The sequence below is a fragment of the Heteronotia binoei genome, chromosome 15, assembly GCF_032191835.1.
Source record: "Heteronotia binoei isolate CCM8104 ecotype False Entrance Well chromosome 15, APGP_CSIRO_Hbin_v1, whole genome shotgun sequence".
Lineage (NCBI taxonomy): Eukaryota > Metazoa > Chordata > Lepidosauria > Squamata > Gekkonidae > Heteronotia > Heteronotia binoei.
The window spans coordinates 30,920,494-30,933,491 of NC_083237.1; the positions used below are offsets into that span (position 1 = coordinate 30,920,494).

Consider the following 12,998-nt stretch of genomic DNA (forward strand, 5'->3'; position numbering starts at 1 on the left):
CAGCCATGAAGCTCACTGACGGACTTTGGATCATTGACTCCGTCAAACCTACCCTCACTGTGAGTCACCATGAGAATAAAATTGGAGGAGTGTTATGATACAATGGCCCAAGTTCGCTGGATAAAGAGGGGGGGGGGAAGGGAGGGGGAATAGTAATGAATTAATGTCTTTTGAAACCATTTAAGGCTGTGGTGAAAATGTAGCCATTGATTATTCTGCAGAATGAAACAGGAGTGGCTAGAAGGGGTTTTGGCTGACAAGGGAAACAGCCACAATTGTCGAGGACAGAGGAGTCCCTTCACACACTCCTTACCTCTGTATCCGTTCCCCAGAAATCCATTCATTCCATACTTTGATTCCTTCCTTCCTAATGCAAAGGAGAAAAGAAGACTGGTAAAGCTAACTCCAAGTAGTCCATGGTTGTTTATGTCCCCATTTCTTTTGGTCTACGGAGCCCTTTCCTACTGGATCCCATTCTACCCACCCCCCAAAGAAATTAATCCAAAGCATTTGGGGCCTGCTTCTTTGCCTCCCCTTATGCTCATCAATTTCCTGCTTTCCAACGGAGCTATTTCTAAAAATCCCAGAGTTATGGTGAAGACTGTATGACCATTTTGTGAGACTACAGACTCCTTTGCTTCTAAATGCTACAGTAAAGCAGGCCCCAAAATCAGAGGCAACTGCATCACACACTTCATGCTAGTGACCTCTTCCCCACTCCCCAAAGCAAATTTGGTGCCACCTACCATATCCTTGGCCAGGGCCCAGTGATGTGCCGTATGCCCCGGGTGCTTGTCCTGCTGCAAGGGGATCATATGCGCCTGCTGGATAGAGCAAGAGTCCATGCCAAGCATAGCTCAGCCAGGCCCAGTCATACCAAGAGGCACCTTAAAGAGCAGTTTGGGTCTCCCCTGGTCGTTTTTTTGCACCTTAAGTCTTACCTGCTCCCAAACCATTAGCTTGGGAATCTCCACCGTTCATATATCCCAGACCATTTCCGTTGCCTGCGTAGGTGGAAAAGAAGCCAAGAAATGAAAAGGCAGGAATGAATATAATTTAAAAAGCCCAACCCACCAAACCTCATATTTATGGTCCTCTCCCCATTTCATAGGCTCTGCTCTTGGATTTTAGGAGCATCCAGAAGTTCTGGCATCCTTCTCAGGCTGGAAGAAGTCTCTCTTCTTTAGTTTAATGAGGGAGGTGGAATCTCCATCCCAGAACCCTAAGAAGCTGAAAGCCCTTTTCACGAAAACCAAAGTCCATCACCCTGTTTCTTGTAGTGGCCGGTTAGATGCTCCCAGGAAGCCACAATCAAGGTCTAAAGGCTGCTGCCTCTGGACATGGAGGTTCCATTGCACTATCGCAGCTTCATAGCAGTTGACTGCTGTGAGCAGCCTTGAGCTGGTTGAGGGGGGGAGGGGCTTACAGATTTTTCTTATTAATTAAAGTAAATAGAGCTTCATGAACTGGGCTGGAAGTTTCAAAGCTGCTGGCTGCCACTGTATTTTGAGGGAGCAAAACAGAGACTCAGCCCTGTAATGCATCACTTAACATGGCTTTTAAAGAAGAAAATGAAGCCTCCCTTGGCAGGTCTGACCATGTACCATTGCCCTTCATCAATGGGTAATCCCTACAGAAGTCGTGGCTTCAGAATGTGCTGGAGGCTCACCTCCTCTCCTTCTAGATCTAAAGCTTTTTCTCTCTCATCTTGGACTTGGTTATCAAATTTATAGCCTGCTTTTTCTCGCAATAGGGACACAAAGCAGTGACCTGCATCCTTCTCTCCTCCATTCCATCATCACAATGACCCCAAAAGATAGGTTAGATGGGGTGGAGGCAGGGGGAGGGGGGCAACAGGCTGAAAGTCACCCAGCAGGTTTCCATAGCAGAGCAGGGATTCCAACCTGGCTCTAGCAGATCCTAGTCTGACATTCTAACCACGCTGCTTCTCTTCTTCCCATGTGAGCAGCCACCTTGGTCTGAAGCAGCAGAACAAATTTTGAGTCCAGTGGCACCTTTTAGGACTGATAAAGTTTATTCAGGGCATGAGCTTTCGTGTGCACCATCTGTCTCTTATTTTGACATATTTATTGCTACACTCTTCCCCACCCCCTTATTAAATGCAAACAAACAGTGACCTGGTGATCATATTAATTTATCTTGTCATTGCTGTTCGGCTTTTGCATATGTCAAAACATCTTCAGTAAGCTCATACCATGAACAAACCTTTACTGCAGGGGTGGCCAATGGTAGCTCTCCAGATATTTTTGCCTACAACTCCCATCAGCCCCAGCCAGTATGACCAATGGCTGAGGCTGATGGGAGTTGTAGGCAAAAAACATCCAGAGAGCTACCGTTGGCCACCCCTGGTTTATTGGTCTTAAAGCTGCCATGGGACTCATTGTTCTCTTCTTGCCATCTAGCCTTGCTGTCCTGACCAGTTGCAGACCGTAAATCAACTGCTGTGGCCTCTTGTGTAAAAAGAAACACAAAAGCAAGGAGTCTATTTCTACCAGGAGAGGTGCCCCAGAGTTCATATCTGCCCCAAAGCTTTGATCTATGACTTGGAAGTTTTTATCTTCAATCTCAGATTTGTTGGGGTAGGGGGAGTAGTTTCCCCCCCCCCAGGGGTTCCTTTCATTCAAACAGCCCAGTTGTGGTGTCCCAAGTTAAAGTCAGGATTGCCATCTGCCTGGAGAATAAATGCCCCCTTCCTTTAATAGAAGCTTAACAGGATGTTATTTACCAAGCAATGCTGTTTACTTCCATGCCATAAAAAACTTCAGCTGCCTGTTTCCGCATTAAGGTTTTGTTCAAAGGACCAGACATTTTTTTTCTTCAGTCCTGTTGGCAATGGCAACCCTTACCTCAAGGAAGGGAAGGGTTACACCTCAAGAGTTCCTGTCAAGCAGCAGTCTTCTGGTCTAGTCAATTTCATCACTGATCGGGATGAGGAAGGGTAAAATAGTCCTTATTCTTATCGAATGAAATTGGCTGACTACAAGAGTGCTGCCCATCAGCATATGCTACCTTCTGGTCAAGTCAATTTCACTCTTAAAAGACTACCCAACCCACCTCTCCCAAGGTAAAATTAATAAGACCAAAGAATTGTTGCTTTCCAGTATTGGGGCTAATCAATTTCATGGAGGCCCACCCCACCTCTGTCAAGATGAAACCGACTATGCCAGAAGATTGTGACTTGCTGTGATCTGCTTGTTAGGCTGGAAACCCACCCAAAGATGATCTACAGAGGAAAGATGCTGACAGGTAGAATGAGAGGAAGGGTAAGAAGAAGGCACTGGACCTGACCTCTTACCATATGGTTCTGGCTTACCCTCAGTACCCAGGCTGGCAGGTTGGACACCGTAGGGCAGCTGGCTTGGTTCTCCTGTGGGAAGGAAGTTTTTAGCTCTAATCTGGTAGAGATGTGATGGTATGCATGAAAGTGTGACCTTACAGGTTGCTCTCATCTGCTGCCTAGAAGCTCAGTCTTCCTTTCCATTATAGCCACTCACTGCTGCCCAAAATCTGTCCCCTTCTGGTTGGGCATCCCACCCTGTTCAGACTGCCATTTTGTTTCTTTAACAGAAATGGAGATAGGGCTGTTTTTCTCTGATGTACTCTCTGTCATCCCCGGTGGCCAGAATGCATGACTGCAGGCTTTAAAAAAATTTTTGCTGGCCCACAAAAGTGTTTTCTACACACCTGAGAATCCAGGGCTATTCTGTTTTATGAACTGGGGGTATCCTGAAATGATACACTCCATATTTATGCTGGAAAAATTCCAGCTTGGTTTTGTCTGTACACCCTTAGTGAATGGTCTTGAGCTATTCTCTATGTGTCTTTCTATGGAATACGAAATCACCCAGGAAGATGTAAAGACCTTTCTAATATTTATGATTGGGTTGAAGAGGGGAGTAAACCCAGGGCTCCGTGCTCTTGCCAGGGCTACAAAATCATTTTTCCATTTGTCTTATTGGTGTGTAAACTATATAATAGAAATTAACCCAGGTTTATCATTCCAGGATTCTGAATTGTATATAAACATTTAGTATAAGAGCCCTAATCCTTTTCTGTGACATCAAAGCAGGGAGTCATTAATGCAAACAATAAACAGGCTAGCCTGCTCTTGTGCCTTTAGCAATAACACTTCTGAAGAAATCAGAAGTTGAAATTTGTCGCTAATTCCTGAAGATTAAAGGCACAGGAGCAAGGGCAGGTTAAAAAATCAGCAACCCTATACCAGAGCCACCAGTTAAAATTTTGAATCTTGAAAAACTATTTTTTATGTTACCATTCTGCAAGGTGGTTAGTAATATGAATGAAAAGTTGGAGGCAGCTGGTCATTCACCAGTCTTCACTGATCTCTTATGCAATCAGCAGTAAACAGGACAAGATTTTTAATCCAGCATGCTTTTAATGCAAATTTTACTTCTTTTCCCTGCCACTTGATGAAGAGGCCCCAAAAGCTTGTGTATTCCCAAGCTACACTAATCCTGATTAGATCCCAGAAAATATACCGTTTTTGATGCAATTCTAAGCAGTATTATCCCTTTTCTACGCACACAGGGTATAACTCTGTTTAGGATAGAGCTGCTTCCTACATTTGCAACTTTAATTCTTTGGAACCAACATAAAGTGAAATAAAAATGGTAACATGCTTCGTTCTTATAGCTAATCCTCAATTATTATTTTAAATCTTACTTTTCAACCTCCCCCTCCCCCAAGACCTGAAAAATAAAATACCAATGTGAATTACAATTCAATATACACGTGTGGGATTCTCAGCTGAGCTGGATCCAGGCATCAAGGAAGGCATCCAGCTACTCCACATGTTATCAGTTTGGTCATCTGTGCAATTCTGTGTTCAAGCCATGCTTCTTGTGAGCAGAGGGATGTGCCATGACCCCACCCAGTAGAATGTACTTGGGAGACCCAAGTTCCAATCCCCACTCTGCCATGGAATCTTGCTGGGTGATCCTGGGCCAGTCACTCTCTCTCTCCACTTAACCTACCTTAAAAGGTTGCTGTTGTGAGGACAAAATGGCAGACTAGAGAATAATGTCAACTGCTTTGGGTCTCGATTGGGGAGAAAAGACAAGTGTAAATGAAGTAAATATATACTCTGGTTCCCACCACTAGGGGGCTCTTTTTCACTTACCATATTTGACAGCGGCAGGGTCTACACTGATTCCTCCGGGACCTCCAGCTTGGCCTCCATAGGGGCTCTGAGGAGCTCCTGGAAGGCATGAGAGGAAGAGGAGTAGGGAGGGCAAGGGGATATTATTGGAAGGCCCCCCCCCCAAAAAAAACCCCCAAATCCCTCCCTCCTCTCAAGAGTCAAAGGAAATGAGAATTGGGAGATATTTCTGGATGTGTCTAAAAACATCCACAACAATTGTATTTCCACCCGGCATCATTTTTTCAAGCCCATGGATCCTCTCCATGAGCTGCTGTGTGCCCCCTCCAGAGGAAAACATGGGTACTTGTAACTTTAGGGGAGGGGGCAAATGGCAGTTCCAGGATTACCCTCCTCCCACAACACTGCATCTCTTTCATCAGCTTTTAACTCTCGCTCCACATCTTGTACCCAGCAACAGTTCATTCAAAACATGAGTTACAACCCTGGATCATCAAGGGGGCGGAGCACTCTCTGTGCTAAAGAAACAAAAATCCCACAGGAGGGGAACCCAAATCCTGCAGCGTCATGAATTATAATAAAATTAATTATATTAGCATAACCTCATTTGCATAATTAGTTCTGCTTCTTGGCTGCCAGCCTGGAGGACTTACAACTGTGCAGGCTGCCAAAGTCCAGTCCCACCTCCCCTGATCACAGCACCTACTCTGTCTACACATTTTCAACCCTGTCTTCACAGATGTCCCATGAGAGGTAGAAGCTTGAATTTGCTTCCAAATGGAACCTGCCATCTTTACTATATTATCCACGGCTATTCATAGGAGGTTGGATGAACTGTATTCTCTTTTGTTTTTTTGAATTATCGTTAACAGATGTGTTACTTCCTAATGTTTCTCCTATGCATTAATACAGTTCCATAGGCCCTTCCAGCATTGATTATTTTACTATACATTCATGTTCATCTCACACACTGAGATTATTTTACCTATTCATTTGGAAATAGTTAATTGTTAAAGACAAAAGGAAACTCAGGTAGTTGGGATGCTCCATTCAGGACCTGGGGCTGAATTCTCTCTTTTTGGGGTTGGGTGAAAGGTGAATAGCCCTGGTCAAACCTCTCTCCTCCCCAACTTACCGTATCTCCCATTTCCGTAGTCACCTCCCAGGCCAGTCGTCTCTGGCTGCTGAGGTTGACCATTGTATGGGCCCTGTCCTGCCCCTATGACAGAAATGAGAATTAGAACAAGATTGGCTAGCTGGGAAAGAAGAGGATGCCTTCAGGCAGGGGCTTCAACCTCTGGGGGGCTGCAGAACCCCATTTGTGGGGTCACAAGCCCTCTTGAGCCACTTTTTGTTGTTGTTTTTAAAGGCCCTGCTGCTAGTGTGGACAGATACAGAGAAAAGGCATTGCCCTCTCTGCCTCACTTTGCACACAGTCTGAGAAGAGTAGCCAGACAGGTCACTCGATGATAGAGGATTCTTTTAAAAACACAGCTAGGGCAGCTCCTCTTCTGCAGCTCAGTGGCAGAACATCTACTTGGCATACAGAGGGTCCCAGGCAATACTCCCTCTAAGCTGTGGAGTCTTGTGAGCGAAAGTTCTACTTTGTGAGCTACTGGCATTAAAGCTACTGCATAAATTAGTTTGCTCTGGAGCCATCCTTCCTGAGCTAAGACAAAAATGTGAGAGCTGGAGGCTAAAAAACCTGTAAGCTAGCTCACACTAACTCAGCTTAGAGGGAACACTGGTCCCAGGTTCCATCCCTGCCATCTCCAGCTAAGAGGATCATGTACTAAATGGGTGATGTGGAGGGGCCTCTGGAGAGCCGCTGCCAGTCAGAGTAGACAATGCCGACCTCAAGAAACCAAGGCAGCTTTATGTGAGTGTCATGTGCTTGTGTAACTCAAGTGACTTCCTGCCATGTAATTGCAACTCTGCATCCAAGATCTCGATAGTGTGAAGACCACTGCCCTGTGACGTGCACTTATCCTCATGACTTAGGGTAATTCTGCAAATTCTCTCATTTTGACACAAAGACATGTGTGTATCAAATGCATCTAAACTGATTTAATTATTATTCTTTGGGAACCATGAGAGCTGTAGTTCTGGAAGAAGAGCTGGGGGTTCACTCTAGAAACAAGCAAATGTTCCCCAGCAAGTATTGTAGGCCATGTTATCATTAAATATTATTGTGTTGTTTTATTGACACACAGATGATGCTGAAAAATGCATATTGGGGGAATTTTAATGCAAGGCAATGGAAAATGTTAGCAATGAGTTGAATTTGAACATGGGTGAAGCCAACTCAAAACAGGGAACTTGGAGTCAAAACATGAGCTATGAGAAATTCTAACTTCATTTGAATTCTTTTATTGGGAATTCTCAGTTCTTTGGAAGAGGAGAGTTGGAACCGATAGCTTGGTAAAGATTGGTACAAAACCAATAGGAGCTTGCAAGATAAGTTGTGGCCAGACAACTTCAAGGATGATTTCTCCCTGAGGTTTCCTAAGCAATGTTGTTGGCATTTCCCCCCCCACACACACACACCAGAGCCGAATAAAACTTAAGCCCTTTGCAAGTCGGCTCCTCAGAAAATTTTATTTACCAATAAAGTCACATACAAACCCTGTGACAAGTCACTGTTTCCTAAAGATGCAGGAAGACTTACCTCCATATTTGGCAGCACTGGGATCTCCAGCTGGGCCTCCTAACTGGCCACCATATGGAGCTTGGGCACCTATGGATGGGATACAACCAAAGTCGCAAACACACAGCGCTGTCTTAGGAGACCTAGAGAGGCTTAAGATATGGGTGAGGGGAAGCTGCAACTACTCTGTAGGAAAGCAAGGTGCTCAGAGATGCTCTTTTTATCTGTATTTTGCATCTTTCAGGGGTACTGAAAGTAAGATCAGAACTGAGCTCAGAGGAGATGTGGTTTTAAAACCCAGAAGACCCCTGGTTCGATCCTTAACAGCTCCAGTTCAAAACTTTCTAACAGCAGCTATTGGGGAAAAGCCTTCCTGAGAGCCTGGAAGAGCTGCTGCCAGTCAGAGCAGGTAATGCTGATGTAGATGGATTTATGATAGGACATGGAAAAAGGAATAACAGAATTACAGAGTTGGAAGCGACCTCCAAGGTCATCTAGTCCAACTCCCTGCACAACATAGGAAATTCACAAATACACCCCTCCCATACACACACTCCCAGTGACACCCACTCCAGGCCCAGAAGATGGCAAATCTTCTTCCAGGATCACATGGTCATAAGTAAGCCTTGAACCTTTCTTCTTGCTGACCAGCCTCTCCTTCCCTTTACTCCTTACACCTATCTGGCTTCCAGACTTAGGGTTGCCAATCACCTGGGAGGGGGGGCTGGAGTGCTCCTGGAATTACAACTGATCTCCAGTACTACAGATAACATTTCCCCCTGGAGAAAATGACAATATCAGAAAGTGGCCTCTGTGGCTTCACATTCCCACTGAGTTCTCTCCTCTCCCTAAATTCTCTCCTCTGCAGAAACCACCTCCATGTCCAGGTCTAGATCTGGCAGCTCTACGGTTCTTCTCACTTCTTTGGATAAGCAGTGAATAGAGTCAACCAATTACCATTCCCATATCGGCCTGGCTGAAGCCCAGCACTTGGAAACCCATTGCCTCCAACTCCATAGCCTGCAGGGAGGAAAAAACAACAGATCTTGGAGCTTTTCTCATGGCCCAGCTGTACACTGAATCCAGCAGGGTCAAATCCTCTGCCTGTTTCCACAGAGAGAATTCAGGTAAAGACCTGACCTCCCAGTTTCTCAATATGTTGGCCAACAGCTCTCCCTTGTGGATTTCTCTTTTTAATTGCAGCAAATATGCACAATTGGAATTCCTGTCTATATTATTGCTGTCTTTGATTTTCAAAACTACTAACCTCGGATGCACATATACACCCCTACTACATGGGTGAATTTTGTGAACCTCATTCCAGATTGGATGCTGATTAAATTTTCAGATTATGGAGAGGGGGTTGACTTTTGCCAATTCTTCCTACCCTCATGCTACTCCCAAGGGTCCCCCTGGGAACCACACTTCAGGAAGATCAGTGGGTTGCAGTGGAAGGGAGGAGACAGAAAAGTTCCATTCTGGTATCAGAAGTGCCTTTTGATGTTGGGAAACTGAGCAGGGATCCAACCTGCAAGCAAGTTTGCAGGTAAACTGGTCAGGGAAGGTGGAGGCAGCTGTGAAAATCAAGGGCCATTGCAGACACAAGAAGCTGCTCAATACTGAGTCGGACCATCAGCCTACCTAATTCAACACCATCAACTTGAAAAGCTGGTTGCCTGACATTAGCTGGCTAGAGGAATCTCCTCCATGCACTGCTTGTGCACCACCAATGAGCAATGGACCCTGGTTGGAACAGCAGATGCGCACAGCTGTGTCAGAGCAGACCATGACCTCTGTCACTAGCTACACCAGTGGCCACATTCACATGTCACAACCAACCTCAATCTGTTGTTGGCAGGCATGAGTGCCACTCATCAGCTGTTCTCACACCCTCCCTCCTGTTTCCTCATCCCCACACAGCACAGCTAAAAACTTCCTGGTTTGGAAAAACTTCTGATCTGGCTCTGATTTGCTGAGATGCTCTAAGCAGGCAGGAGTTAGATTATTCTTAACTAGCCCCTGGACTAAACTCTACCAGTTCTGAGGCAGGGCAACAGACTCCAAGTTGCCCTGGCGCCTGCCTTTGGATGTTACAGTAAATCTAACGTGGGCTGAAGGCTTCCTGAACTGGGCAAATGTAAAGGGAAGGAGGAGGGAGTATGTGAGGCTTGCTGAGACACTGGTGTGTGCATGGTGACTCCTGCTGGACTTGACCAATGGGAAATTCTGTTCACTGCTCTCACCATTGCCATAGCCATTCTGGAGTCCGTTGCCCAGGTAGCTTCCAGCTCCAGCTCCACCTGGATAGGCTTCAGAAGAAGGCAAGGAGGTGGCGGGTGAGGAGAAGGGGGAAAAAACAGAACAAAAGGTACTTCTCTCCATTCTCACTGCCTCTGCAAGGCTTGAGTTGGAGTTCAGAATTAGCATCACCACCACACTGAAAAAACTGGCCCAAGGAATTTGCTCTATTGGCAAGTTTCAACTGTACATTGTGGTGAACTGACTTTTTCCTGGAAACTATTCGAATGACGAACAGTAGACCGAAATTACATGAAATGTATGTGCCGATTTTGCTCTTGTGAAGCCTGTATTCCTTGGACAAGGCAACCCCATGGCAGCTGCTGTGTCCTGGAGCCTCTCTTAGGAGAGATTCCCCAAAGGAAAGATCCCAGCCACCCAGTCCCCATCTGTTTTGCAGCCACCCCTTCAACCCTCACCCTGGGGTGCACTGGCTCCTGGGTAGGCACCGGGCCCTGCCCCATAACCTGCAAAGAATAAGAGAGAAGAAATAATAAACATCAGTCTGTTATGGATTAGAAACTTGCTTTGGTTTTTAAAGAGATTCTCCAGACAGCAAGTTTCTACATCAGCATAGAACTGCATCACCCACCCACCCCTGATATAGTGCAAGGAGCTGGGATTCCTCCAAGTGTTCAGGAAAGAGCCCATGAGAAGATTTGGTGGCTTATAAAGTGTTACCTGCTTTGGAAGGCTTGCCTCGGGCTCCAAGACCTGTGGCAGGAGAAAGAGATAGCAAATTAGGTAGAAAGCTAGGTATAGGGATTGTGTACAGTGAAGATTTTGCACAATGAAAATGAATTCTGTGCCATATAGATGACCACTGAAAATCCTGAAATTCTGACTTTCAGGACTTTCATTAGACACTGCCCACGCATGATCAAGATCACATGCACCTTAAGGAGAAACTTACTTTGGTTTTGTTTCTTTAAGTTTAAGAATGATGAATTCTGAGAGGAACCATAGGATACACTCAAAGCCTTGCACATTTTTAATGGTGCAACAGCTGCCCCATCAAACGACAAAGTACGTTGGAAAGAGTTGCCCAAAAGTTAACTGGACCTAAGCAAAAGCATCAAAATCACTGTACCATTAAAGCAAACAAACCTTAAAATGAAAGCATGCTCATTCCTAATGTCCTGCTTCACTTCTTGGCTCTTCAGATGACTGCAGGCAGCTAGATGTTTTCAAAAGGGACATTAGGAAACCAAATGGGGCTAATGCCTTTGCTAAGAAAGGTAGTGAGGTCAAATACCAGGCAACTTGGGTTTATACAAAAACTTGTCAAGAGCGAAAGAAAAGGGAGTGTCAAGCAAGACTGATCTGACCAGCAGAACATTGAGGAGGAAATTAGCAGGGGTGTATGCCTTTATTTATTTCAAATATTTATATCCTGCTTTTTGACTGTTTCAGTCTAACCACTAGGGGCAGGGTTCCATGTGCACAGTTTCCATTCTAGAAGGAGACTCCCTCTTCCAGTACCTGGCATTCACATCACCAAAGGGCCAAGACCCTTTCGCATCACCCCAGCAGCAATGGTAGCAGAATGAAGAAAGAGACCTCCTGAGAAGCAACCAGCTCTCCTCCCAGGCCAATCTGGGAGTACAGCAGACAATATCTGACCTGCAGGCAGGGGTGCTCCTGGCATACAGTCCTCCCGAAAGGCAACTGAGTCAGTATCAGTTGCCTTGAGGTCTGAGAATAAGTAAAACCTTCCAAGGAAGATCCCTTGCTTGGTCTGGGAGTAAAGAAAAGAACAACATCCAGGCAGCTTGTGGCATCTGCTAGACATCACTTCCCACAGACAACTGAACTAATGGCAATTCACAGAGGTGCTACTGAAGCCAGAAGCCATCTCTTCTCGACACCTTTCCTCCAGGGAGCTCATTGCACCCAGTTCTTCTTTCCTCATTTTATTCTCACAGAAAACTTGTGAGGTAGATTAGGCTGAGATGGAATGTCTGACTCCCATGTCCTCCAGCAAACTTAATGGCAATGTGAGTACTTGAACAAGATCTCCCTGACCCTAGTCAAACATTCTAAGCACTCAGTATGGCCAGGGAACTTGAAGGTTTTTTGCCATCTTCTGGGCATAGAAGAAGAAGACTGCAGATTTATACCCCGCCCTTCTCTCTGAATCAGAGACTCAGACCAGCTTACAATCTCCTATATCTTCTTGTGAGGTGGGTGGGGCTGAGAGGGCTCTCCCAGAAGCTGCTCTTTCAAGGACAACAATGGCTAACCAAAAGCCATTCCAATGGCTAACCCAAAGCCATTCCAGCAGCTGCAAGTGGAGAAGTGGGGAATCAAACCTGGTTCTCCCAGATAAGAGTCTGCGCACTTAACCACTACACCAAACTGGCTCCCCAGCAAGGTTCAATGGGTGCACGCATGTGTGTGATATTTGTGAATTTCCTGCATTGTGCAGTGAGTTGGACTAGATGACCCTGGAGGTACCTTCCAGCTCTATGATTCTATGAGTATACCACCAGCAAGAGTTATAGTGAAGAAGGAAAGGGGTGAAGGTAATCAGGGACACTTACCTCCTAAGGGGAGGCCAACACGGGGGTAGCCAACTCCTCGGTAACCTGGGAATTAGATATGTCATGAAATAGAGCAGAATAGAAACATCACAGCAATTTCTTCCAGATAAACTTTATTAAAATTAAATTTGCTTTCTGCCCAAATTTTAGTTTTCAATTTCAAGATTGGACAAAGAATTACATATAGTTAGAAGCAATGTTCCCTCTAAGCTGAGTTAGTGTGAGCTAGCTCAGTTTTTTAGCCTCCTACTCAGACATTTTTGTTGTAGCTGTCAGACGTTGGAGCTCAAAGTAAACAGACCATCATTTGTTGCAAAAGTAGTAGCGTTTATTTGATATCTCAAAGTTTTGAATAGGCAGTTATTGGAAC

At 45.3% G+C, this 12,998-nt stretch overlaps 1 protein-coding gene across 1 annotated transcript in view; it reads right to left on the reverse strand.

The window, feature by feature from the left end:
• Positions 1–699: 699 nt before the first annotated feature.
• GREP1 (glycine rich extracellular protein 1) overlaps positions 700–12,998 on the reverse strand; it is a 31,790-nt gene continuing 19,491 nt past the window's right edge. The window contains exons 8-17 of the mRNA XM_060255012.1: positions 12,629–12,673; positions 10,767–10,799; positions 10,505–10,552; positions 10,031–10,096; positions 8,745–8,807; positions 7,809–7,877; positions 6,276–6,359; positions 5,162–5,239; positions 942–1,004; positions 700–821 (exon numbers count right to left, since the gene is read on the reverse strand). Of these exons, the coding sequence (XP_060110995.1) occupies positions 700–821; positions 942–1,004; positions 5,162–5,239; positions 6,276–6,359; positions 7,809–7,877; positions 8,745–8,807; positions 10,031–10,096; positions 10,505–10,552; positions 10,767–10,799; positions 12,629–12,673 (671 nt within the window). The remainder of the gene's footprint in view (positions 822–941; positions 1,005–5,161; positions 5,240–6,275; positions 6,360–7,808; positions 7,878–8,744; positions 8,808–10,030; positions 10,097–10,504; positions 10,553–10,766; positions 10,800–12,628; positions 12,674–12,998) is intronic.